The sequence below is a fragment of the Malus domestica genome, chromosome 14 (assembly GCF_042453785.1).
Source record: "Malus domestica chromosome 14, GDT2T_hap1".
Classification (NCBI taxonomy): Eukaryota; Viridiplantae; Streptophyta; class Magnoliopsida; order Rosales; family Rosaceae; genus Malus; species Malus domestica.
In genome coordinates this window covers 27,914,381-27,939,420 of record NC_091674.1, presented here as the reverse complement: position 1 = coordinate 27,939,420, position 25,040 = coordinate 27,914,381, and the positions used below count along the sequence as shown (strand labels likewise).

Below are 25,040 nucleotides of genomic sequence, written 5' to 3'. Positions count from 1 at the left end.
GCCTTACCTGCCTTGATCTTCCACTTTCGCAAAGTGCCGCTGGTGTCTTCTTCCGGCTACGTAACTTCATTACTGCCGACAATATCCCAAAGATCTTGGCCTTGTAGGTAAGACTCAACGCACGTCGCCCATGTGTTGTAATTTTTGTTATTAAGCTTCTTGATTCCTCCAACAACTTGAAGATCTCCCATCGTGTCGACAGAACTTCGATAAGCAGAACAAGACTAGTCAACAATCTTGCGAAGTACTAAACTTCTCACGATTCTGGGAAGCTTCACTAGAGATGGTCCCCTGATTGTACCGCTCTAATACCAATTGTTGAGGAAAAATTAGAGTACACAACTCTAACACAAGTGTTGGAGAGACAACATAAGTAAACAAATTACTTATATTACACACACAAAATATTACAACACTCAAAACTCTCAAAGACACACTTTAAAAGCTATGACACTCACTTTTTCTAGAGACACACTCTAGACCACTCACGCTCCTCACAAGACTACTCTTCTCACTCTCACTTGGTTGCCTTCTTGCTTGCTTACTCTCTTCTTGATTCTTACTTCTTTCTTGATTGGTTGATACAAATGGTGTGGATGCCTTCTCCTTTTATAGGCATGGTTGGAACCTTGGAGAAGCATGGAAACACCATGCTAGAGATATCTATATAATTCCACTACCTTCCTAAGCTAGAATTATCTACACTAATCTTGCATGTTGGTGGAATCCTCACCATTCTTCTAAACTCTTCCACCAACTTGAACTTTGCTAGAATTTTATAGCATGTGCATGGGCTGGATCCATTGTCTTTGGACTAGTGCTGTACTTTTAACAAAGTCTATCATTTTGATGATTCGATATCTGTTGTACTTCATGTTTTATTTCGATTTCTGCTAGTAGAGAAGATGCTTTGATGTTTGAATGGATCACATTGTTTACATATTATAAAACACCAACCATTATTTCGGTTGCTTGAGCTGCAAGGTGAACATTCATCCTCACTATGCCTTGTTCTTTTATTGTGGACAGAGTTGGGAGGCAAGTGGTGAACATTCCCTCATTCCTGGTGAGATGTGACTCCGAGAAGCACATCGATTTCTCGCTTACAAGCTCGTTAGGCGGCGGACGCCCTGGCAGAGTGAAGCGAAGGAACACGAAGGCGGCTGCTAAGAAGGCTGCTGGCGGAGACGCAGACGAAGAGGATGAAGATTGAATAACACTAGTGATTACCCTCGCAATCGCAGCCGTCATCCACCACTCCACTACCCAGTCACCCGCCGAGTCCCAACCCCAATCTCTCTCCAACTAGGCCAAGTCTACCATCAAAACCGTCTGCAACGTAACTCGGTACCCCGCCTCGTGCTTCACCTCCATATCCGCCCCCAACCGCTCTCCAAATCCCGACCCAGAGCTCACCCGCCTCTCGGCGCTGTTGATGACCGTGAACTCCGATGCGGCAACCCAGGACTGCGTTTCTCAGCTGGGGGAAGAACCGGGTCAACGACTCGGCGTCCGCGATGAGGGTGGGCCCGGGAGAGAAGGCGTTGACCTGAGATAAAGTCAACGACATACAGACGTGGATAAGCAGCGCGGTGACGGATCAGGAGACGTGCCTGGATGGTTTGGAGGAGATGGGATCGACGGCTGTGGATGCGGTGAAGAGCGAGATGAAGAAGTCAATGGAGTACAGCAGCAACAGCTTGGCAATTGCCGCCAACTTTAAGGGAATTCTAGACAAGTTCAATATATTCCCCTCCACTAATTTTTTAAATTAAAAAACTGTTATCAGAATTTCAAAAATCTTATTTTTTCTAATTATAAAATTTTTGGAGTTCAAAATGAGAATTTTATAAAGAAAACTAATGAAAAATACTTGAAAACTTTGAGTTTTAACGATAAGGATAAAATAAAGGGTAAAGTAAATAGTATCAGGATTGACTTTTTAGTGTAAAAATGTGGTTTTTCGTTAAAGTGAACAGTACGGGAAGCTTTTCGTTAAAGTTCCCAATTTTATAGTGCTAATAACAATTCTTTAAATTAATTGTATAAACAAAAAAAAATGAGAGGTGTTAAGTGTTTTACATTTGATTTTTCTTCTTCAATTATAAATGAAATTTTTATGTTGTATGATTTGTGTTTTTCATTTATTGATATATTTGCACTTGCTCAGTTGTGAAATTTGAATGTATGTATGAACAAAATGTTAATATTTACATCCAACGATTTGATGATATTCCTCTTCATTTATAAGTGAGAGGTCTTAGGTTCGAATCTCGTGGATGACGAATTCGATAACAAATTAAACTGCGCCCATTGCGTGGGTTAGCCAAACTCTCTCTTCTTCTAGTGTAAAAATATCAATGTACTCAAAAAAAAAAAAAAAAACCTTTTGGAATTAATTCTAATATATGTGGTTAATAATCTTAAGCCATTAATAAGGTTCCTCCCCGTTGCGGGATTGGGAGTCGTAGTGTGACTCCTACTTGTATTTCTCTTTGCTGGTTTCAATAAATTACTATCTTCCCAAAAAAGGGTTTCTATTCCTATTCACTCTTTGTGATGACTTAAGTTTGTTATTCTAAAAAACAAAATACCAAGATTTTTGGGTGGAAGCGGGATTCTAAGTTGACGATTAACGATGGAAAAAATATATGTAAAACTCAAGAAGACTTTGACGTCAATGAAGGAATACTAAAATTTTAGTTTATATACAGCTTATTACCGGTTTAATGTTTCAACTGTATTTTAATTTTAAAATTTTTAACATTTGAACCAAATTATGGAGTTATCTAACAGTAATAACCAGACTTCACCATTTCAACTTTATACTCCCCTGATTGAAACAGGTTCAGATCCATTTTAGCCGACAACAGCATGGTGATTGCTTTCATTTTCTTGTTTTCACTCGTAATCATTGAATGATTAATTTATGATACTATATATTGTATGTTGATGCACAAAATCAGTGAGGACTTTGGTACAACAAGAAAATGTTAAGTTTGTGACCTTTGCTAGATTGCTCTGGTCACTAGTGTGGATAAGTATGTAAATGGATAGAGACAGGGAAGCAAACACAAGATGTACGTGGTTCGCCCAGATTGGCTACATCCACGAAGTAGAGGAGTTCTTATTAATTGTGAAGGGTTTACACAAGTACATAGGTTCAAGCTCTCCTTTTGTGAGTACTAGTGAATGATTTAGTACAAATGACATTAGGAAATATTGTGAAAGAATGATCTCTATTTATAGAAGAGAGTTTCTAGTTTCATTCTGACATTGACACGTGTCGTGTTATGATTGGCTTCTGATGTTGACACGTATCGTGCTATGATTAGCTTTTGATGTCCACACGTGTCGCGCTGTGATTGGCCTCCTAATTGAAGGGAAACTCTTCTGGATCCTTAACTGTATAACGTTGACCGATACTCATTATTTTCAAGATTGGTCAAGTATGGTAAAAACATTGTAAATCCAAGACATTGCTTCTGGTAAGTATATTGCAGCAAATCACGATATACGTGGGACCGAAAATTATTTTAATATTTAGTTCCGAGCTAGATCAATGACTAGATACCATTTAAACGGAATTGGATCCTCGCCGGATCTAATGGCTGGGGATCCTAAGGATCAACCCACGTGGGCCGTTGATCAAAAATCGTGCGGTCACAATTAAATGATTTAAAAGTAAAACAGTCTCGTTTTACGTGAAAAATATAAAAAAGAAAAAAATTGTGGCCGCACGATTTTTGATCAACGGCCCACGTGGGTTGATCCTTAGGATCCCCAGCCATTAGATCCGGCGAGGATCCAATTCCCATTTAAACAACACATAAGATATCAGAAGGTACACTGAAGATTACAAACATATATACACAGATATATATATATATATATATATATATATATATATATATATAATCTCTCACTGGTTGGATAGTCCAACCAAAACTTAACTCATGTAATTAAAATTGCTAGCCCGGAGAGAGAGAGAGAGAGAGAGAGATTATTAATGCTGCAAAAGTCTTCTAATAAGCTCTTCATCAACATCAGAGATGTCTGCAGAATCCAGGAGTCGAGATATTCTTTGGCTCAGATCTTCCACCTCCCTATGCAGCCTCCTTATGTAACTGCAAGTTTCTTCCAAAATGCTCGATGCCGATACCTGCGTAAAATTTGAAACCATCAAAATTCCATTTGTGATAAAAACCCTAAATATAGAAAACTCACAATAGTTTGCTTTAGTTACAAATGCATGCATGACTATCTCCCTAAGCGTGTACCGGAGCATTACGCGTATGATGAAGCTGAGGAAGAAGAGGTTGTAATTTTGAGATGAGCTCCTTAATCTCATCATCTGAGGGTTTAGACATTCTTGATGATGATGATGATGATGATGGTCTTCTACTTGACATGGCTGGTTGAAGAAGCACTTTTGCTTATTTTCTGCTTATAGCTTTTACCTTCTTTAGACTATCAAATGGTTGGGGGGAAGTTTTAAGTACGAGGCTAAAGCTGCTTAAAAAGAGAGTGGGAATGCAAGGTGGAGACACAAATCTTTTTGGGGTGTGCTATCCACACATCCCTTTTTACTTCTCCCACACTCCTTATTAATTTCTGTCATTTGATCTTCTTCAATTCATCCCATCCAACGACCGAAAATTAAAAGGATGTGAGAGAAGTAAAAAGAGGTGTGTGGATATCACATCCCATCTTTTTAGTATGGGAAAGCGAGGTCGAGACACAAATCTTTTTAGTAAGAATAAGCCAAGGTTCTAAAAATCACTAGCGCTAGTCGGGCAGCAGACAAGAGCCTAGACGTTTTTTATTTTAATTAAATTTATTATATAATAATAAAAACATATAAATAAGCTACTACAATTGATTGAATAGAGGCTTCATCGATAATCTAAACTCCTAAGCTCTAATCGGAGCGTCTGACCTTTGCCTAGTGCCTATGCCTCGCCAGAGCTGTCTCGGGGCCATGTACGAAATTTATAAAAGGTCCATCTTTAATTAGATAGTTTTCCAAACAAAATAGGACAATGATTGATGTTAGAAAGCAATAACTTAAATCAAAACAAATTTTATGACTCATTGATTATAAGTTTATAAATGTCATTAAATAATAAGTAAAAAGAGCTACAATAACCTTTACTAAATAATCAAAAGCAGTTCAATTTTAAACAAACAAACAAGATAAAAAAAGCTTCAAAAACTCCAACTTTAAAGTTTCACTTAAATATATAACATTATTATAAAATAAAATTAAAGAAAAAAATTTATTTTTAGGGTGTTGTTATTAGCACTCCAAATTTTTACATTTAAAAAAATGAGTTTACACTTATGAAAATGCACAATGACATTTTAAGTGCTAATACAAGCAACATTTTTGTAATATATAGCATTATTACATTTACATATAAATATTAAATGATTGGAGCTTTTTTAAATTTAGAGCCCTGTGATTGCACTTTCGTTCCCTAAGGGCTGGTTTGGTATTGCTGTGCTTTGAAAAAAAAACTGCCGTGAGAATAAGCGGCTGTGAAATAAATTAGCAGAGTATTTGGTAAACTTTTTTGTAAAAGTGCTTTTGGAAAAAAAAAAAGCAGTCTGATAGTGAGTCTTTTCATTAAAGGAGCACTGTAGCTCCGTGTGCTTTGAAAAAAAGCCAGTTTTCCAAAGCTGCAAATAGCAGCTTCAGCTTTTTCCTTTGATTTCAGCTTATTCTCACAGCAGCTTCCAAAATAAGCCATTTTTTTTCAGTTTACTAAACGCCTAAAACCCTCACAGTTTTTTTTCATGGGTGTTTTTTTTTTAAGCACCTCACTTCCAAACCACCTCTAAAGCCATCATTGGACCCGCCTAAGCTGCTTTTTAGATCGGTGAGAATAAGACACCAACGATGTTGGTATGTCGTTGAGGCCCCATTTGAGCAACATTTTTCTTCCCCCAGATTTTTCCCAATTCTTCCACAATTTTCACAGACCCAGAGACATAGAAAGGAGATAAGAAAATGCCAAAATAGAGTCGGATAAGAAACAAACCTTGTTTAAGTATTTAAACCAATGAGGATTAGGGGGTAATCGGCTTTTCGAGAAAAAAAAATTAAAATTCAAACAAAAATCGAAAAAAAAAAGGAATGTGGAAATTATGAGAAACTGATGGAAGATGGAAATTGAATGGTGAGAAAGAAGAGAGAAAAAGAAACGGAATTGGAAATTTGCACGACTGGCGGGCGCTGAAATGAGGTAACTTTTTTGATACTCTGGCAAATACAAGCGTGCGAAGAGGAGAGAGGGTTTTATTTTGTTTTTATATTAGTTTAGCCTAATCCCTTTTCTTATAAGCTTATTCCCTTTTATTTTATCTTGTTTTTTTTTCTAGATTTTTTTTAAGAAATTTTAACGAAAAACTTCTGTTATTGTTCATTTTAACGAAAAACTACATTTTTACATTAAAAAGTCAATCATAGTACTATTCACTTTACTCTTCATTTTGTTCTTGTCGTTAAAATTCAAAGTTTTTAAACAATTTTCATTAGTTTTTTTATTTTTTTTATTTTTTTATTTTTTATATTTTAGTGCTTGATGAGAATTGTTTATTGTTTGATGCCTTGTCGGATTGATGGTGATTTTTTTCACTAGCATCATTAGTTGTAGACAGCAATTGACGATGGCCTGCAAAAGTGAGAGACCAAGACAGCAATTGAGATTTTTATTTTACTTGTTATTTAATTGAAAATTGGAATTGGCAATTGGGTGGAATTGTTTATTCAAAAGGCATCTCTCTTGTGTGCAAGCAATGCTCGAAAGTAAAGCCTGCCGTCCAATCTGTTTTCCCAACTTTAAGTTGTTCTTTTTCTTTTTCATTGAATGAAGAGGCATGTTCTCTGACTGCTTTTACAACGGTTAAAAACGCTCTTAGATGATCAAAATTGTTGCTTATAATGTTGGTTATAAATAACTAGAAGTATTCCCATTTTCTATGTCTTTTTGGTATTCTCCAAATAAGACAAATCATGTTGATACAAATAAATCACAAATGTTTCGTACACAAGCAATTCCAAACAGACTAAGGACTATTACAAAAACTCTTGTCGAGACATGCTTCATAGAAGTGTAAAGGCTTTGAACATTTTGTGCACTAACATGCAAACTAGAAGAAAAAAAACATAACGTCTCATACTTTTTTAGACAAATTGCATGCACATATATGTATGTGAAATCCATGAAATCTATTGCATGCGCATATATATATATATATATATATATATATATATATATATATATATATACATGGAGCTTAAGGGGAGGGATCCCCATTTTTTCAAAAAAAATGGGAACACGCTCCCCACCGTTAGATTGACTTTAATGAAATTGTGTGGTTGAGATTAAAACACAGGCCATAGAATCTCAACCACAGGATTTCATTTAATTCAAATCCAACGGTGGGGAGCGTGTCCCCATTTTTTTGAAAAAATGGGGATCCCTCCCCTTAAGCAATTCCTATATATATATATATATATATATATATATATATATATATATATATACACACACACATATTGATAAGGATAATATAGTAACTCATGACAGTTACCAATTTAGTTAAATAGTTACTGTAGGGAATATTCTTTTACTTTTTACCCCAAAGTGTAACTATATATACTTGTGTAAAATTATCTTTCAGATTAATGAAAAGAGAAGAGAAATATTATTCTCAATATGGTATCTTCCGCCAAAAGTCTACCGACTTCGATCCTTTAGCTTTCTCCTTACGCTTTCTTCATTTTCTCAGTAACCAAACAAATCTCTTTCGCTATTTTCCTCTCTGATCTTGCGCATCAATGGTGGCTAACTCTTCCGATTCTTCATCTCCGATGATCTCACATCCTAATTCTTCTCCTCAGGGCGCTGCACCACCTCTTTCTTTTACTCAGGCCTCGATCAACTCCATCACGATCCAGAATATCGGTAGCATGGTCCAGACAAAGCTGAAACGTCACAATTATCTCATCTAGAAGTCTCTCTTTGATCCGATCTTCCACCACTACAAGCTCGTTGAAATTGTTGACGGATCTGAACCTGCACCGCCTCAAATTCTCACTGATTCTTCAGGAAATTTGACTTCTATTCCTAATCCTGCCTTCGAGTTATGGTATGAGAAAGATCATAATATCATCATCTGGATCAACTCTACACTCTCTGAGGATTTGATTCATTTCACCATTGGTGTTCAATCTGCTCAGAATTATGGCAGAATCTTGAATGACGATTTAGTGGTGTCTCACGATCTCACATTCATCAACTTAGGTCAAATCTTCAATCTATGACCAAAGGAAATTCCCCTACCTCTGAGTACCTCCAGCGTATTAAGGAAGTTACAGATGCTCTCGCTGCTGCTGGCGCACCATTTGACGATCATGATATTCTTCTAATAATTCTCAATGGACTTCTTGATGATTATGCCTTTGTTAATTATGTGCAATTTCATCTCACTGATACAATTGTTGATTATCTTCATGGTTTCTTGCTCAACAAAGAAATTGCGCTTGCAAGAAAGCAGCATATTCAAGGCTCATCTACTGAACCTTTTCAGGCATTCAATGTTCAAGCATCATCAACCAATGCTTATTTTCTCCCTACAACGCATGTTCCACCTCAACAACAAGCCTATAGTGTTCACCCTCAACAGTTCCCCAATTCTAATCTAGGCAGTTATCAATGACCTAACAACAATCAGCGAAGTTACAACAACAACAATCGAAATCAATTTAATCGCTACAACAATTCTCATAATCATGGTGGAAATCGTGGAGGAAATTGCTATCACAACAATTCTAAGCATGCTCCCTGTCAAATCTATGAAGGTCCAGGCCAACAAGCCATTGATTGCAGCAATCGTATGAATCCTAATTTTCAAGGTCGTGTTCCTTCTGCTAAGCTTGCCATGTATGCTAATCCTCCAGTCAATTCCTCTCCTTCATGGCTCATTGACTCTGGAGCAAGCTCACACATGACCAATAACATTCAGAATTTGCAGAATCCACAACCATATCATGGACTTGACAAAGTTTACATTGGAGATGGCCAAGGTTTGCCGATTCTCCACTCTAGCTCTTCTTTAATTTGAACTCATTCTGCTACTTTTCTAGAATGTTTTACATGTTCCTCAATTGAAACATGATCTGTTCTCTGCAAATATGTTTTCCCTGGATAATTAGTGTTCTTTGACTCTGAATCCTTTTGACTTCATTGTCAAGGATCTTACTACAGGGAAGATGCTTTTTAGAGGTCTTGTTTACCAAGGTTTCTATCCCTTCTATGCATATCCTAATCATTCCAGAAGGTATCTTGCAACTACTGCAATAAGGACTTTACCTCATATTTCAACGCTTGGGACATCCAACATTCAAGACTTTTGGATCTGTTATCTCTAAGTCTTCCCTGCCTATTACTACTTCTATTGATAAGTTGTTTTGTTTAAATTGTATCTTGGGCAAGTGTACAAAATTGTCATTTCATGACTCTGTTAGTATTACATCTAGACCACTAAAACTTGGTCATGCTGATGTTTGGGGTCCAACACCATTGTTATCTGTTAGTGGTTACAATTTCTATGTTCTCTTTGTTTATGATTTCACTAAATATACTTGGTTGTATTCTCTTAAGAATAAATCAGATATGTTTGTTACATTTGTCCAATTTTAAGCTCTGGTTGAAAATGTATCTGGTTTCAAGATCGGTACTTTAAGAATAGACTTAGGGGGTGAATTTCTTAGCTCTAATTTTCAAAACATCTTGCTTTTTGTGGCATTCAACAAAATCTCAGTTGTCCTTACACACCATAGCAAAACGGTTGTGCTAAAAGGAAGCACCGACATATTGTCGAAACTGCTAAGACATTATTGATAGCTTCTAATGTGCCCCATTAGTTTTGGGTCTACATCTTCAAACATGTGCATTTTGATGAGACTTATTTTCCTTTTCACACACTTGCCTATTCCCTTACTTCATCAACTATTTCTCATACTGCCTCATCTCCCTTCTCTCTTGACTTTCCCCATCTATATCTTACCCTATCCTCACTCTGTCATGCTATCCCACCTGAATTGCAATTCCCTTCATCTACCATACCTACACCCACACCTCTATACCTTGCATTAAATGCACCTTCTTCCACTTCTTAGCCTATTCCTCCATCTACTTCTCCCACTCCACCTATTCCTTCTATTCACCCTATACAAACTAGGTCGAAGTCAGGCATCTTTAAATCTAAGGCTTATATAGCTACCAAACACCCTTTACAGTCACATTTAGACAGTGAATATGTTCTTTCTACCTATCTCCAAGCATCTAAGTATCCATTTAGAGGGCAGTTATGCAAGATGAATTCAATGCTTTGCAGAATACAGGAACCTGGACTTTTATTCCTCATTCTCCCTCAAACAACTTAGTTAGGTGTAAGTGGGTTTTCAGAATTAAACACAAACCAAATGGCTCTGTGGATCGCTATAAAGTTCGTTTAGTGGCTAAGGGTTACAATCAACATGAAGGTATCAACTTTAGTGATACTTTCTGTCTAGTGGCTAAACTTGTGACCATTAGAATCCTACTCACCTTAGCAGTTCAGTCTAATTAGTTCTTACATCAGTTGGATGTTAGTAATGCTTTTCTCCATGGTTCCTTAAAAAAAAATTTGTGTATGTCTTAGCCTTCTGGATTCATTGACCAAGATCATCCCAGTTATGTTTGTCACTTAAAGAAATCTCTCTATGGTTTTAAACAAGCTCTTAGAGCTTGGTTTGAGAAACTTCAATCTGCTCTACTCTCATTGGGGTTTCAAGCATCACAATCTGATCACAATTTATTCATTCTTCATCAACATGTTCTAGTTTTGGTTCTAGTGTATGTTGATGATATAATTATTACTGGCCCCTTTTCTTCTCACTGCAATGCTGTTATTTCCAAGCTCAATGCTCAGTTTCCAGTCAAGGACTTGGGTGATCTCCATTACTTTCTTGGGCTCAAAGTTCAATGATCTTCATCAGGTATCTTTATTCATCAATCCAAGTACTTTATGAACTTGCTTAAAAGATCAAATATGGATGGAGCTAAGCCATGCACCACACCACTTAGTTCTGCCAAGCTTGATCTTTCTGGGCCCTTACTATCTAATCCTGCAGAATACAGATCCATTGTCGGGGCTCTCCAATACTTAACTTGGACTCGACTTGATTTATCCTTTACTGTTAATTTGGTATGCTAGTTCATGCATTCACCATGAGAACAACATTTTCAAGCAGTGAAACGGATTTTACGATACTTAAAAGGCATAGTTGGAATTGGTTTATGGTTTCCCAAATCCTCATCTTCCCTAACATTTAAGGCATTCTCTGATGCTAACTGGGCTGGAGTGCAAAGAAGCAACACACAATTGCTCGATCATCCACAGTGGCTGAGTATCATTCTCTAGCTCATACTGTAGCAGAAATTACTTGGATTTACCAATTATTTATTGATATTGGTTTCAAATTGCCTACCATTCCTCATATTTGGTGTGATAATGTCTCTGATATTGCCTTAAAATCCAATCCTGTTTTTCATGCTCGCACTAAGCATGTAGAAATTGATTATCACTACATTCGTGAGTTGGTTTTAGCACAATTACTTCAAGTTCAGTTTGTTTGCAGCCAAGATGAACTTGCAGACATACATACTAAGTCACTTCCTCGACAACGATTTCCCCAACTTCGATCCAAGCTCTCTCTTCACCCTTCTCTGTTCAGCTTGAGGGGGTGTGATAAGCATAATATAATAACTCATTGTAATAGTAACTCATGACAATTACCAATTTAGTTAGATAGTTACTGTAGGGAATATTCTTTTACTTTTTACCCCGAAGTGTAACTATATATACTTGTGTAAAATTATCTTTCAGATTAATGAAAAGAGAAGAGAAATATTATTCTCAATATATATGAGTGTGTTTGTGTGTACCTAACTGAATTATTCTCAATATATATGAGTGTGTTTGTGTGTACCTAACTGAATGCAGATTTGGTAACAAATTCACTTGGGTTTCCACAGCCAACTCTTGGTGGTTGCAAGTTTGCAACCTTTATAGCTTTCGTCGGTTTCACCTATCCTTCATATTATGAATGGATAGCGTTAATTACATTTTTTTTTTTACTTTTTATACACCCTTTTTAATTTGTAGTCATTGATTTTTTTCAATTCATTCGATTTGACGATCGAAAATTGAGAAGAACGTATGAAAAGTAAAAATGGTTGGAAAGAGAAAACATTCCCCTTCTTTATGGGTTGAGGACCTTGAGGTATATAAAAAAGGTAAATTGCCATTGACCCCTTGAATTATCACCTAAGTTGAAATTGACCTCCGAAATTATCCATTTTATCATCGATTGAGTAAAATTAAAAGAAATGTGGACAAGTTTAGGATTGTTCTTGATGGGCTAAAAGTGGTTTATATCAACTAAAAATTCTTTCAACTAGGTTTGGCGGAAAAACTTAAAAGTACTTCTGATTTATAGAAGCCTTTCGTAAAGCACCGAAGAAGCATTCACAAGAATCCACAACTGCATTCAACGTGCTCCTAATAAAAGTAGTTCTAACAGAAGTGCTTACTCCAAAAGCAATTCCAAACGAGAGATTGATGAATTCTATTGGGTGACGCCAGTTTTGCTCTCTTAAGGTCCTCATTCTGAGGACTTATAAGGACCAAATGCATATTAGCTACATGCTTAAATTAGTTCAGATTCAAAGGTTTAAAATATTTGATAACTTAATAAAGTAAAATCAACTTAAATTCCATGAACCATCCTGTTTTTCTTTATTAAATTGTCAAATATTTTAAATCTTTGGATACAAATTAATACAATCATATGGCTAATATGCATTTGTCCTCAAAATGAATACCTTAAGAGAGCATGCCTCGACTCGACGCTAGGTTAGCTAGCCAACAACTTCACTAGGGTTTTTGAGCTTCTCTTTCTTTATAGACAGAGTTTAGAAAATTAGTTTTTATTTCCAACGATCCATCTCGCTTTCTCTGATGTTTAATCTCCCCCCCCCCCCACACACACATATATATATATATACACGCGCACACGTGTGTGTGTATGTATATATATATATATATATATATATATATATATATATTCTCTGATACTTATTATATCGAAATCATTGAGAAACTTTTGTTGTTCCTGACGTGGGATTTACATTTTCAGGGTTAAATGATATACATTTCAAAGTCTCTGAATTTACATTGTTCGATGACAATTTTTTTATTTTTATAACGGAATTTAAAGGTACATCTTAGGTGGTTAGTGTTGGGTTCTGAATTTGTAATGGTAAACTATGAAAAAGTTTACTGAATTGTGAAAATTTTAGATGGCAAGACGCTTAAGAAGCCCCGCCGCCCCTACGAGAAGGAACGGTTGGATGCTGAGCTGAAGCTCGTGGGTGAGTTCGGGCTTCGGTCCAAGAGAGCTGTGGAGGGTTTCAGCATCCCAGAGCCGTATCCGAAACAATGCCAGGGAGCTTCTGACCCTTGATGAGAAGAACCCTCGTCGGATTATTGAGGGTGAGGCTCTCCTCAGGAGGATGAACCGTTATAAGCTTTTGGACGAGGGGCAGAACAAGCTCGAGTATGTCTTGGCTTTGAATGTCGAGAACTTCCTTGAACGCCGCCTGCAGACGATTGTGTTCAAGACTGGTATGGCAAAGTCCATCCATCATGCTCGTGTGCTCATCAGGCTGAGGCATATCAGGTAAACTTATTTCTTATTGTGCTTTTATTTGATTTAGTGCTATTGATCTAAAATCACTGATTCAATGTGATTATATGGTCAATCTCAATGCGTAATGTCCGGGAAAATGCGGATATTTTGGTGCATCACATTTACGGATTTACATTTCATGTGATGGTATTAATTCTACTGAAAAGTGTTCTATTTGCTCGTACTTCATGTTTGATCTAGAAACAAATGGAAGTACTTGATAAATGGTTTGTTATTATACCAACAATTTGTCGTGCCGGATTGTTGACTTTTCGGAGAAAGGAAAAACTTGGAGCTAATTATGTTATAGAGTTGAACGGAGGAGTCTATCGGTTTGATGATTCGATATCTGTTGTACTTCATGTTTTATTTCGATTCCTGCTAGTAGAGAAGATGCTCTAGTGTTTGAATGGATCACACTGTTTACATATTATATAACACCAACCATTGTTTCGGTTGCTTGAGCTGCAAGGTGAACATTCATCCTCACTATACCTTGTTCTTTTATTGTGGACAGAGTTGGGAGGCAAGTGGCGAACATTCCCTCATTCCTGGTGAGATGTGACACCGAGAAGCACATCGATTTCTCGCTTACAAGCCCGTTAGGCGGCGGACGCCCTGGCAGAGTGAAGCGAAGGAACACGAACGCGGCTGCTAAGAAGGCTGCTGGCGGAGACGCAGACGAAGAGGATGAAGATTGAATAACACTAGTGATCACCCTCGCAATCGCCGCCGTCATCCACCATTCCACTACCCAGTCACCCGCCGAGTTCCAACCCCAATCTCGCTCCAACTAGGCCGAGTCTACCATCAAAACCGTCTGCAACGTAACTCGGTACCCCGCCTCGTGCTTCACCTCCATATCCGTCCCCAACCGCTCTCCAAATCCCGACCCAGAAGCCATTTTCAAGCTCTCCCTCGAAATCTCCGCTGCCGAGCTCACCCGCCTCTCGGCGCTGTTGATGACCGTGAACTCCGATGCGGCGACCCAGGACTGCGTTTCTCAGCTGGGGGAAGCGATGAACCGGGTCAACGACTCGGCGTCGGCGATGAGGGTGGGCCCGGGAGAGAAGGCATTGACCGGGGATAAAGTCAACGACATACAGACGTGGATAAGCAGCGCGGTGACAGATCAGGAGACGTGCTTGGATGATTTGGAAGAGATGGGATCGACGGCTGTGGATGCGGTGAAGAGCTAGATGGAGAAGACAATGGAGTAAAGCAGCAACAGCTAGGCAATTGTGGCTAACTTTAAATTAAAGAACTGTTATCATCATTTCAAAAATTTCATTTTACACTCCTTACAAGTGTAATTTTCTTTCTAATTATTAATTTTTTTTAAATATAAAATAAGATTTTTAGAGTACCAATAACAATTCCCTAAATTAATTGTATAAAAAAAAATGAGAGGTGTTAAATGTTTTCCGTTTGATTTTTCTTCTTCAATTATAAATGAAGTTCTTTTGTTGTATGATTTGTGTTTTTCATTTATTGATATATTTGCATTTGCTCAGTTGTGAAATTTGAAATGTATGTATGAACAAAATGTAAATATTTACATCCAACGGTCTGGTGATATTCATTTTCGCTTAGAAGTAAGAGGTCTTAAATTCGAATCTCATGAATGGCGAATTTGGTACCAAATTAAGCCGCCCATTACGTGGGTTAGCCAAACTCTCCCTCCATGTACTCAAAAATAAAAATAAAAATAAAAAACTCTTTTGTGTTGCAGTCCTATTGGAATAGGAATGTGATTGTGTAAATCATAATAGATATGGGAATGTATCTTATATTCCTATTAGGAGTAGATTACCTATTAAATGTTGTAATTATAAAGGGAAAGGTTTTTACCTATCCTACTACTATAAATAAAGGCACAATGGGGGTGGAATAGAACACACCCACAATTACACATCTCTCTTTTTCTCTCTATCTATGTCGCACCTCTCTCTTTCTGGCTTCCATAATTGTTCAGTAAATTATGCCTACAACACGTTATCAGCACGCACTTGACACTGCGCTACTAAGAGAATTTATTCTTCAATTTGGGGAGTATTACGTTTTAATCATTCTTTTTGTGGTTAACTTATTATTTTATTGGATTGATATACATGCTATTGATTCAATTTAATTTTTCTATGTTGCAGATACAACGCATTGGAGATGCAATTCAGGCTTTCCAAGATGGATCTTCTACAAATTCAAAGGCTTTTATTTGTTTTCTGCCAATCAGGTACGCTTAAAATAAAGTAAGATATTTGAAACGACCTTGAAGCATGAAAACATTTCCCATGATGCATGAACCCCCCTATATTTATATTTTCCTTCCAATATATATATTGTATATGTTCATATATTTGTCAATATATATATTTGTTTCATGCATTACGCAAATTTTGTTATGTGGAATTTGTGAGTCAAAGAAACGAAATAAAATAGAAGCATATTTTTTTTGGGTTCTGAAAACCCTAATACTAAAATCTGAAAAAAAAATAAAGAAAAAAGGGGAACTAACCTCACCGACCTGCTTGGGTTTTACTGCGTGTGCAAATCAGGCCCTAGGCCTGGGTTTGACTTGCTGGGCCTATGCCCTTTCAAACACATAGAGCCAGCGTTTTTTTCGCTGGGCTTTCTCACAATCCAGCTCGCGCCAGACCGAGCCAGCCTGTGCTGGGCTTGTCCCGAGAACTCGGCTCAACCACTTCGGCCAGGGTTTCTTCTTCCCTTTGCTGTTGGGCTGTTCCTCTTAGCCCGTGACTGGAGCAAGCCTGCAAGCTTGTTTGTGCAGATTGATGGGCTGCTTGCAGCTGCCTTACAAGAGCCCAGCCCAAGGCCTAATGCTGCAGGACCTTGTCTAAAGCAGCAGCCAGCACTTTCAATGCTGGGATGCCCTTGTTTCTTGGCCCAAAGCCATTTTTTGGCTTTTTTTTTCAGCCCGCACCCATAATAATAATAAATAAATAAATATTTTGGTGCCCAATTTCACAGCCTTAACCAATTTTAGGGTGTTTCTTTTGTATGGCCTGCAGCCATCTAGCCCAAAAATATGGCTTGAAAGTTTCCCATATCTACTAGGTTTTAACGAGGCATCCATCATGGCCTGATCATACCCTTGTGAGTTATTCTACTTGCGTCCAAAAGACGTATAGTTTTGACTTAATGCAAATTCTCACATTTCTCCTTAGACTATGGGTTTTACCATAGCGAGGTTTTGTGAGTTTTACTTTTTATGCATTCTTCTGTTGATCTGAGACTTGCATTCGCTCATTGTGCCGACGACTTCATCAACTATACTTGCTTCATCACTGAAGACTTGATGCGCCATTTACTTGAGTATTTACACACTCAAGGGGGAGTGTTGCAGTCCTATTGGAATGAGAATGTGATTGTGTAAATCCTAGTAGATATGGGAATGTATCTTATATTCCTATTAGGAGTAGATTACCTATTAAATGTTGTAATCCTAAAGGGAAAGGTTTTTTCATATCCTACTACTATAAATGAAGGCACCATGAGGTGGAATAGAACACACCCACAATTACACATCTCTCTCTCTTTCTCTCTATCTATGCCGCAACTCTCTTTCTCTGGCCTCCATAATTGTTCAGTAAATTATGCCTACAACATTTTGGAATTAACTCTGATATATGTGGTTAATAATCTTAAGCTTTTAATAAGGTAGGTTCCTCTCCGTTGCGGGATTGGGAGTCGTAGTGTGACTGCTACTTGTATTTCTCTTTGCCGGTTTCAATAAATTACTATCTTCCCAAAAAAGGGTTTCTATTCCTATTGTGTGAGCTGTCACTCTTTGTGATGACTTAAGTTTGTTATTCTGAAAAAAAAAGATATTTGGGTGGAAGCGGGATTCTAAGTTGGCGATTAACCATGTCATAGATATATGTAAAACTCAAGAAGACTTTGCCGTCAATGAATTGAAGGAACACTAAAATTTTAGTTTATAAACAGCTTATTACCAGTTTAATGTTCCAACTGTATTTTAATTTTAAAAATTTTAACATTTGTACCAAATTATGGAGTTATCTAACAGTAATAACCAGACTTTACCATTTCAACTTTATACTCCCCTGATTGAAACAGGTTCAGATCCATTTTAGCTGACAATGGTGATTGCTTTCATTTTCTTGTTTTCACTCCTAATCATTGAATGATTGATTTATGATACTAAATATTGTAAATCCAAGACATTGCTTCTGGTCAGTATATTGCAGCAAATCACGATATATGTGGAACCAAAAATTATTTTAATATTTAGTTTGGAGCTAGATCAATGACTAGATACCATTTTAACAACACATAAGATATCAGAAGGTACACTGAAGATTACAAACATATATACACAGATATATATATATATATATATATATATATATATATATATATATATATATGCATTCCTCATATATATAATCTCTCACTGGTTGGATAGTCCAACCAAAACTTAACTCATGTAATTAAAATTGCTAGCCTAGAGAGAGAGAGAGCGATTATTAATGCTGCAAAAGTCTTCTAATAAGCTCTTCATCAACATCAGAGATGCCTGCAGAATCCAGGAGTTGAGATATTCTTTGGCTCAGATCTTCCACCTCCCTATGCAGCCTCTTTATGTAACTGCAAGTTTCTTCCAAAATGCTCGACGCCGATACCTGCGTAAAATTTGAAACCGTCAGAATTCCATTTGTGATAAAAACCCTAAATATAGAAAAACTCCCAATAGTTTGCCTTAGGTACAAATGCATGCATGACTATCTCCCTAGGCGCGTACCGGAGCATTACGCGTATGATGAAGCTGAGGAAGAAGAGGTTGTAATTTTGAGATGAGCTCCTTAATCTCATCATCTGAGGGTTTAGAAGTTCTTGATGATGATGATGATCTTCTGCTTGACATGGCTGGTTGAAGAAGCACTTTTGCTTATTTTCTGCTTATAGCTTTTAGCTTCTTTACACTATCAAATGGTAGGAGGGAAGTTTTAAGTACGACGCCAAAGCTGCTTAAAAAGAGTGGGAAGGCAAGGTGGAGACACGAATCTTTTTAGTATGGGAAAACGAGGTCGAGACACAAATCTTTTTAGTAAGAATAAGCCAAGGTTCTAAAAACCGCTAGTGCTAGTCAGATAGCAAACAAGAGCTTAGATGTTTTTTTTTAATTTTAATTAAATTTATTATATAATAATAAAAACATATAAATAAGTGACTACAATTGATTGAATAGATGCTTGTGATTGCACTTTCGTTCCCCTAAAGCCGTCATTGGACCCGCCTAAGCTGTTTTTTAGAACCGTGCGAATAAGACACCAACGATGTTGGTATGTCGTTGAGGCCCCATTTGAACAACATTTTGGCACTACAAGTTTCTCATTTCTTGGTTAAAAAGAATCATCAAAATGTTATTTAGTATTATACGGTCTAGTGATATTCCTCTTCACTTGTAGGTAAAAAGTTTTAGATTCGATTATCGCTAAAGGTGAATTTGAACCACATTATTTATAACCAATTGTAAAACTTAACCTATTCTCCCACTCTTTTAGTATAAAAAATGTCGTTTGTTAAAAAAAAAAACATCATCAAAATAGCCAAACACCTTCACATGGTTTTTAATTAGGGCATCGCATCTAATCCCATTTGGACAAGAGGCCTATTTTAGTTTGTTAATCACCCCGTTTAATGTTAGATGTTACATACTACCAAAAGATACTTTATGATTAAGGTCGATGGGGTTTCTTTGTTTCATGCATTGCCTTTCTATCTTTAATTATTATTATTTTTGTTTTTTTTTCGGATTCTTTCTCCTCTCTTGTCTACTGAAAACACTTTGTTTAATTTGGTTTTGAAGTTGGGAAATATTGTGGAAAAAAAACGCTTTTGAAATCAGTGAGTTGGTTAAACATCACAGTACAGTGATGCTCTTCATGTTTTTATTTCAGGAAAAACAAAAACATAGAAAAATAAAAAAGGTCGTAAACTAAAAATGTATGTCGAGTCTTACACTAGTTGGGAGACCAATAATTTTAAAGGATAGTAAGTTTGGTAGACATGATTAATTTCTTGTTTTAAACATGTCACGTCGGGCTTATAACATCAACGGTAGAACATTTTGCTTAAGCATTCACGTAAAAATTGCAGTCTCCCCTTCCTCCATGCTGCTAAATGATAATAATATCTCGAGAAATATGATCGAGCCAACTAATCGTAGTAGTTGAGTTATTGTTATTAAATAGTGCAACATTGTAGCAAATCTTATTCGCTAGCCCAAACAAGCCTGTATGATTGGCTATGTTTTTAATCTCTCTATTATTATGATTATTGATATGAGCAATTTCTTTTAACTTAGGAACAATCCCATCAGCGTGATCATATGCAGTCCAATCACAGTCTTTGCCCATTTTTTTCCCGAAGAAAATGTCATATGGTAAACCAAAGTTCAACAATATTTAGATTGTAAAACCCTAAATTTGTTGACTGGTGCATTTACTTTGATTATGATTGTGCAGTAGACAGATTAAGAGAATGAGCGAATGCCCCGTGAGGTAATTTTATTAGAATTTAATTACTCACCGACCAAACTAACTCAAGGAAAAATAAGATTTCTAACAGCAGTAATATATAGAACTCGAATGGTGATTTTGAAGGCGTTGGAACTGTAGGTTCTATGATTAAGTCGGCGAGATATACAAGAATGTACATGCAGCATGCGATGGGTAAGTTTTTCTCGCGAAGTGATGTGACAAAGCAAGCACAAGTGGGCGAGTGACTAAACTAAACAGACATGCTTATGAAGGCGCCACCTGAGGTGGTGAGGAATTGGCCTGGACAATGCCAAGAAATTGCTCTTTGGCATTATTTACCAACCCTCCTCATTTTGGACCCTAAATTTCCCGTACCCAAAACTCAGGTACAGTACCGTCTCAACACTAACATGCTCTGCATCTTTCACGTGGCACTTCCATGAGGACGACTGCCCTACGTGTTGCCCTTATCCTATGCATTGTATAGGGCAGGGCCAACATGCATGACTGGTTAATTGTAGCGTGCAGAAGATACAGTGCAGTAGAATGTCCTTCGAGCTAGCACAGTAAAAAAACACAGTAGGCCAGGTAACCCTAAACCATGAGAAGTAATTGCAATTCTGGCTAGGGCATACGTCCTAAACGATAGACTTTAATAGTCATAAAGTTCTTAGATGGGGTGAATAAGTGGTCGAACGTATTTAAATTTGAGTAATGCTAAGTATATCAAATTTGGTTAAATGTTAATAAAACTCTAAATTGTTCTCCAATGTTCCATTGTTTTCTTTTGAATTATTCAATTCAAAGTTAGAAATAAACACGAGTTTGCAAAGATGGCAATGCAGGACGCTGGTGGACAACAGCAGCGTGTGTAAGGTGAGGAAAACTGTAAATTATAACTCTTTTACATGTGAAAAAACTCACACTCTGAGTCGAATAAAGGATCGAACATGCATAAACTGACCAGACTTGAGATATCCCTTCAGACTCACCCTATATATGGAGTGATCAAATTAATCCACCTGCCATCACATATCAGTCTCTTGTCTGGCTCATTTACAAGTATATGATCACTATGACTCAATCCCGGTAATATAAATTGCTCAAGTGGTCCATCCATGAAAGACGACCTCTGCAGTAATTAACTGCAGCCTAGTAGTGGACATTAGCTTCTGTATAGCTTGATTCACGACTCTCAAGTTCCAGGAAGATTTGCATATGAAAACACAAAGCATGCAAAAGATATGGTGGAAATTGCATGGCCACACACTTTATATCATGCTACGCACCCTGCAGTCTAGTAGTGGACATTAGCTTCTGTATAGCTGGAGATCACGACTCTCAAGTTCCAGAATGATTTGCATATGAAAAACACAATGCATGCAAAAGATTTGGTGGAAATTGCATGGCCACACACTTTATATCATGCCATGCACCCCAATGAACGAAAAAGACTTGCATGACACAAGTTTATGTCATATGGCATTCTGTGCCAACAATATAAGAACATATGTTAGTTGTTTTCTAGGAAAAATTAGTTTCCGATCCTTAGTTTCTAATATTCATTGACTAAGACCTTATCAGTTTTTAGATTTTGATCAAAGTCTCTAGCATTAATATATTAATGAATTACATGTAAGTTACATAATTTTTATAAAAAAAATTAGTAATTGATTTAGAGTTTTAATATTCACACCCGTATTAAACTCCTAATTAATTTTCAATTCAAGCATTTCCCAAATATAAAAAATAAAATTAGAATAAGTTTGTAACCATTAAATTTTTATAATTTTTTTATAATTTTTTAATCTTACATGTATCCATTCTTAAATATACCAATTTGTTCAAAATGTACCTTTTTTTAATTTAAAATGTACCCATTTTTTATATAAAATTTCATTCAATTTTTTCTCTAATCCATTTTTTAAACTTATATGGGTACATTCTATTCCATTGATTTGAGAATGTATCCATGTCAAGTTTAATAGAGAAAATTTAATAATGTTATTAAGCCTAATATCTTCTTCTTCTTTTTTTTTTTTTTGTGCTTTTGAAAAATGTACCCATGCTTTGGTACAATAATTTTTTGTTAGTTTTGATGAACATACCTACACACACACACACACACACACACACACACACATACACATACAATAAATTGGAGAGTATAATTCATCTTTAGTATTTTTAATCCCATAAATTATGGGTTTTTATTTAAAATCTCATTAATATAAATAACTACAAATTTCATTTTTAATTTAAAAATATAATAACCTACATAGAAATACACTATTACATTAATGTCAAGGATTTCGATCAAAAACTAAAAACCACCAACGTTTCAGTCAAAGAACATTAGTAGTTAGGGACCGCATCCAAAGTGTTCATTTTTTCTACATGTCTTTATGTTATTAGTATGGAATGCCACCATAACGGTGAATCTGTCATACAAGTTGTTCTCCTAATGCACGCATGAATAACATTGTTAATTAAAGATTAGGTAGCTTATTGGTTTATTTGTTCATATGTATTCTCAAAACTTAAAATGTGCAACTGAGCCTGCAACGTTCATGAATAACATTATATTGTTAACTAAGGCTTTTTAGCCAAACTGATCTTTGAGATGGCATGACTCTTCACTTCAGTCCTGAGATTAAAAATCAACATGACTAGCCCTGAGTTTGTCCACTATCAATCATTTTAGTATTTCGGTGAAAAATCTCCATTAAATAAGAAGAAAATTACGAAAATACTCTCAATTTTTTGTCAAATCATTTTGGCCAATTATTTATTAAATTAAGGATATTTTTATCATTTTGATCCTTATTTAATAGATATTTTTTCGAAATGACCAAAATGATTGACAGTGGACAAACTCAGGAACCAATTATATCAATTTCAAATTCAGGGACCAAAGTGAGGAATTATGTCTATTGATGCACAAAATTGGAGGGGTCTTGGAACAACAGAAAGTGTTTAAGTTTGTGACCTTCGCTAGATTGCTCCGGTCACTAGTGTGGATAAGTATGTAAATGGACAGGGACAGGGAATCAAACACAAGATGTATACGTGGTTCATCCAGATTGGCTACGTTCACGAAGTAGAGGAGTTCTCATTAATTGTGAAGGGTTGACACAAGTACATAGGTTCAAGCTCTCCTTTAGTGAGTACTAGTGAATGATTTAGTACAAATGACATTAGGAAATATTGTGAGAGAATGATCTCTATTTATAGAAGAGAGTTTCTAGTTTCATTCTGACATTGACACGTGTCGTGTTGTGATTGGCTTCTGATGTTGACACGTGTTGCGCTATGATTGGCTTCTGATGTCGACACGTGTCGCACTGTGATTGGCTTCCTAGGTGGAGGGAAACTTTTCTGGGTCCTTGACGGTATAACATTGACCGGTGCTCAGTAGTTTTGGGATTGGTCAAGTATGGTATAAACAGTGTTGCCCTAAGTTCCCGAGTGAGGGAAGCTCCTCGGTTGGGGACTTGCAAGATCCAAGCCATTGAGTAATCACGAAACTTCTAAGTACCAAAGTGTGGTATCATTTTCACTTGCCTTATCTGTCTCATATGTAGATGTAGCATCTTCTCTGGAAGTACTTTTCCTCCATCCAGGGGTGGTATCTTTAACCGATGAAGATGCACAAGGTAATGTATCAATTTCACTTGAAGATTACTTGTAGTTTCGGGCTTGGTTAAGTGCAATACAAACCTTATAGTAGGAGTCCCCCAAGTCGCCGAGCTAGGAGATTTGCCGAATGAGGTAACAGACAAGGTAAGCAATCAGACTTCCAAGCAAGCAACCTGGATTGGAGGTTCGACTTCGGCTTCCGGTAGATTGTTCTCATTCTCCTTGTGTCGTAAACAGCAATAAAGATAAGGATAAGCAAATGGAGAAGAGATGATATGAGATACTTGTGCTTTTGAAGAAGTAACTTTCCACAGGCTTATTCTTGAACTGGGCTGGAGGGTTTTCTGGTTTCCTCCAGAGTATAAGGCCGACTCAAGAATTTGAGGGTCAAAACAAGTCCATCAAATCTAGAGTACGTTCGACCTTGATGATATGGAATACTTTTGTTGTTGACAAAGTAGTGGATGTATCGGCACGCGTTCTGTTACGTTTGTCTCCACATGCTTCTTTGTATCCTTCTCACTTTCCCTATCTGTTCCTCAAACAGATGTGGTATCTTTTCTGGAAGCATAAGATGTTGAAGATGAGTACTCGAGAGCAATGCCAGGTAAGTAATCAGGCAAGGGGTTCCAGGCAGTCAGTTTCTGACTGGAAGCTTGATTCCAAGTGCTGACTGATTGCTCTCTTTCTCCTTGTCTTGTAGGTAAGAACAAGGTCAAAGGAAAAGACAGGGAAAAAGCATGATATAGGATACTCTTGCTTTTAACCCTGATGATATGAGATACTCTTGCTTTTGTGTGGCTTGTTTGCAGAGGTATTATCGGGAGGAAAAAAAGCTGAGTATTTCGAGAAACTCTGCTGAGAGTGCCCTCTCGGATGTGAAGAGAAGTTGAGCATTTTTTTTATTTGCAGGTCTGCCTGGCTGTGGAGGATGAATGTCGATATATATATGAGTTTCCCTAACAACAAGTAGTAGTGTTATTCTTTTACCCTTCTTAGTCATAGCAATCTAATGGGAGCTGCAAGCTTCACGTGTTTTAACTTTGTCAGAGCACTTTGAAAAAGTGGTCTGT

At 36.8% G+C, this 25,040-nt stretch overlaps 1 protein-coding gene and 1 pseudogene across 1 annotated transcript; one reads left to right on the top strand and one right to left on the bottom strand.

Annotated features, from left to right (window-relative positions):
• Window positions 1-4,006: 4,006 nt before the first annotated feature.
• On the bottom strand, window positions 4,007-4,412 carry LOC103455338 (transcription factor PRE6-like). The gene is made up of 2 exons (XM_008394917.4): window positions 4,281-4,412; window positions 4,007-4,162 (listed from the first exon to the last, which is right to left on the bottom strand). Exons 1-2 carry the CDS (start codon window positions 4,410-4,412, stop codon window positions 4,007-4,009), a joined length of 288 nt encoding a protein of 95 aa, XP_008393139.2.
• Window positions 4,413-14,511: 10,099 nt separating this feature from the next.
• Window positions 14,512-16,751, top strand: LOC139191268 (pectinesterase inhibitor 4-like; annotated as a pseudogene).
• Window positions 16,752-25,040: the final 8,289 nt, after the last annotated feature.

Bases quoted from the DNA above. Each gene is read 5' to 3' on its own strand.
- LOC103455338 (XM_008394917.4), bottom strand. From the start codon at position 4,412: ATGTCAAGTAGAAGACCATCATCATCATCATCATCATCAAGAATGTCT. The intron at 4,163-4,280 runs GTACACGCTTAG...AATTTTACGCAG, and splicing joins ATCATACGCGTAATGCTCCG to GTATCGGCATCGAGCATTTT.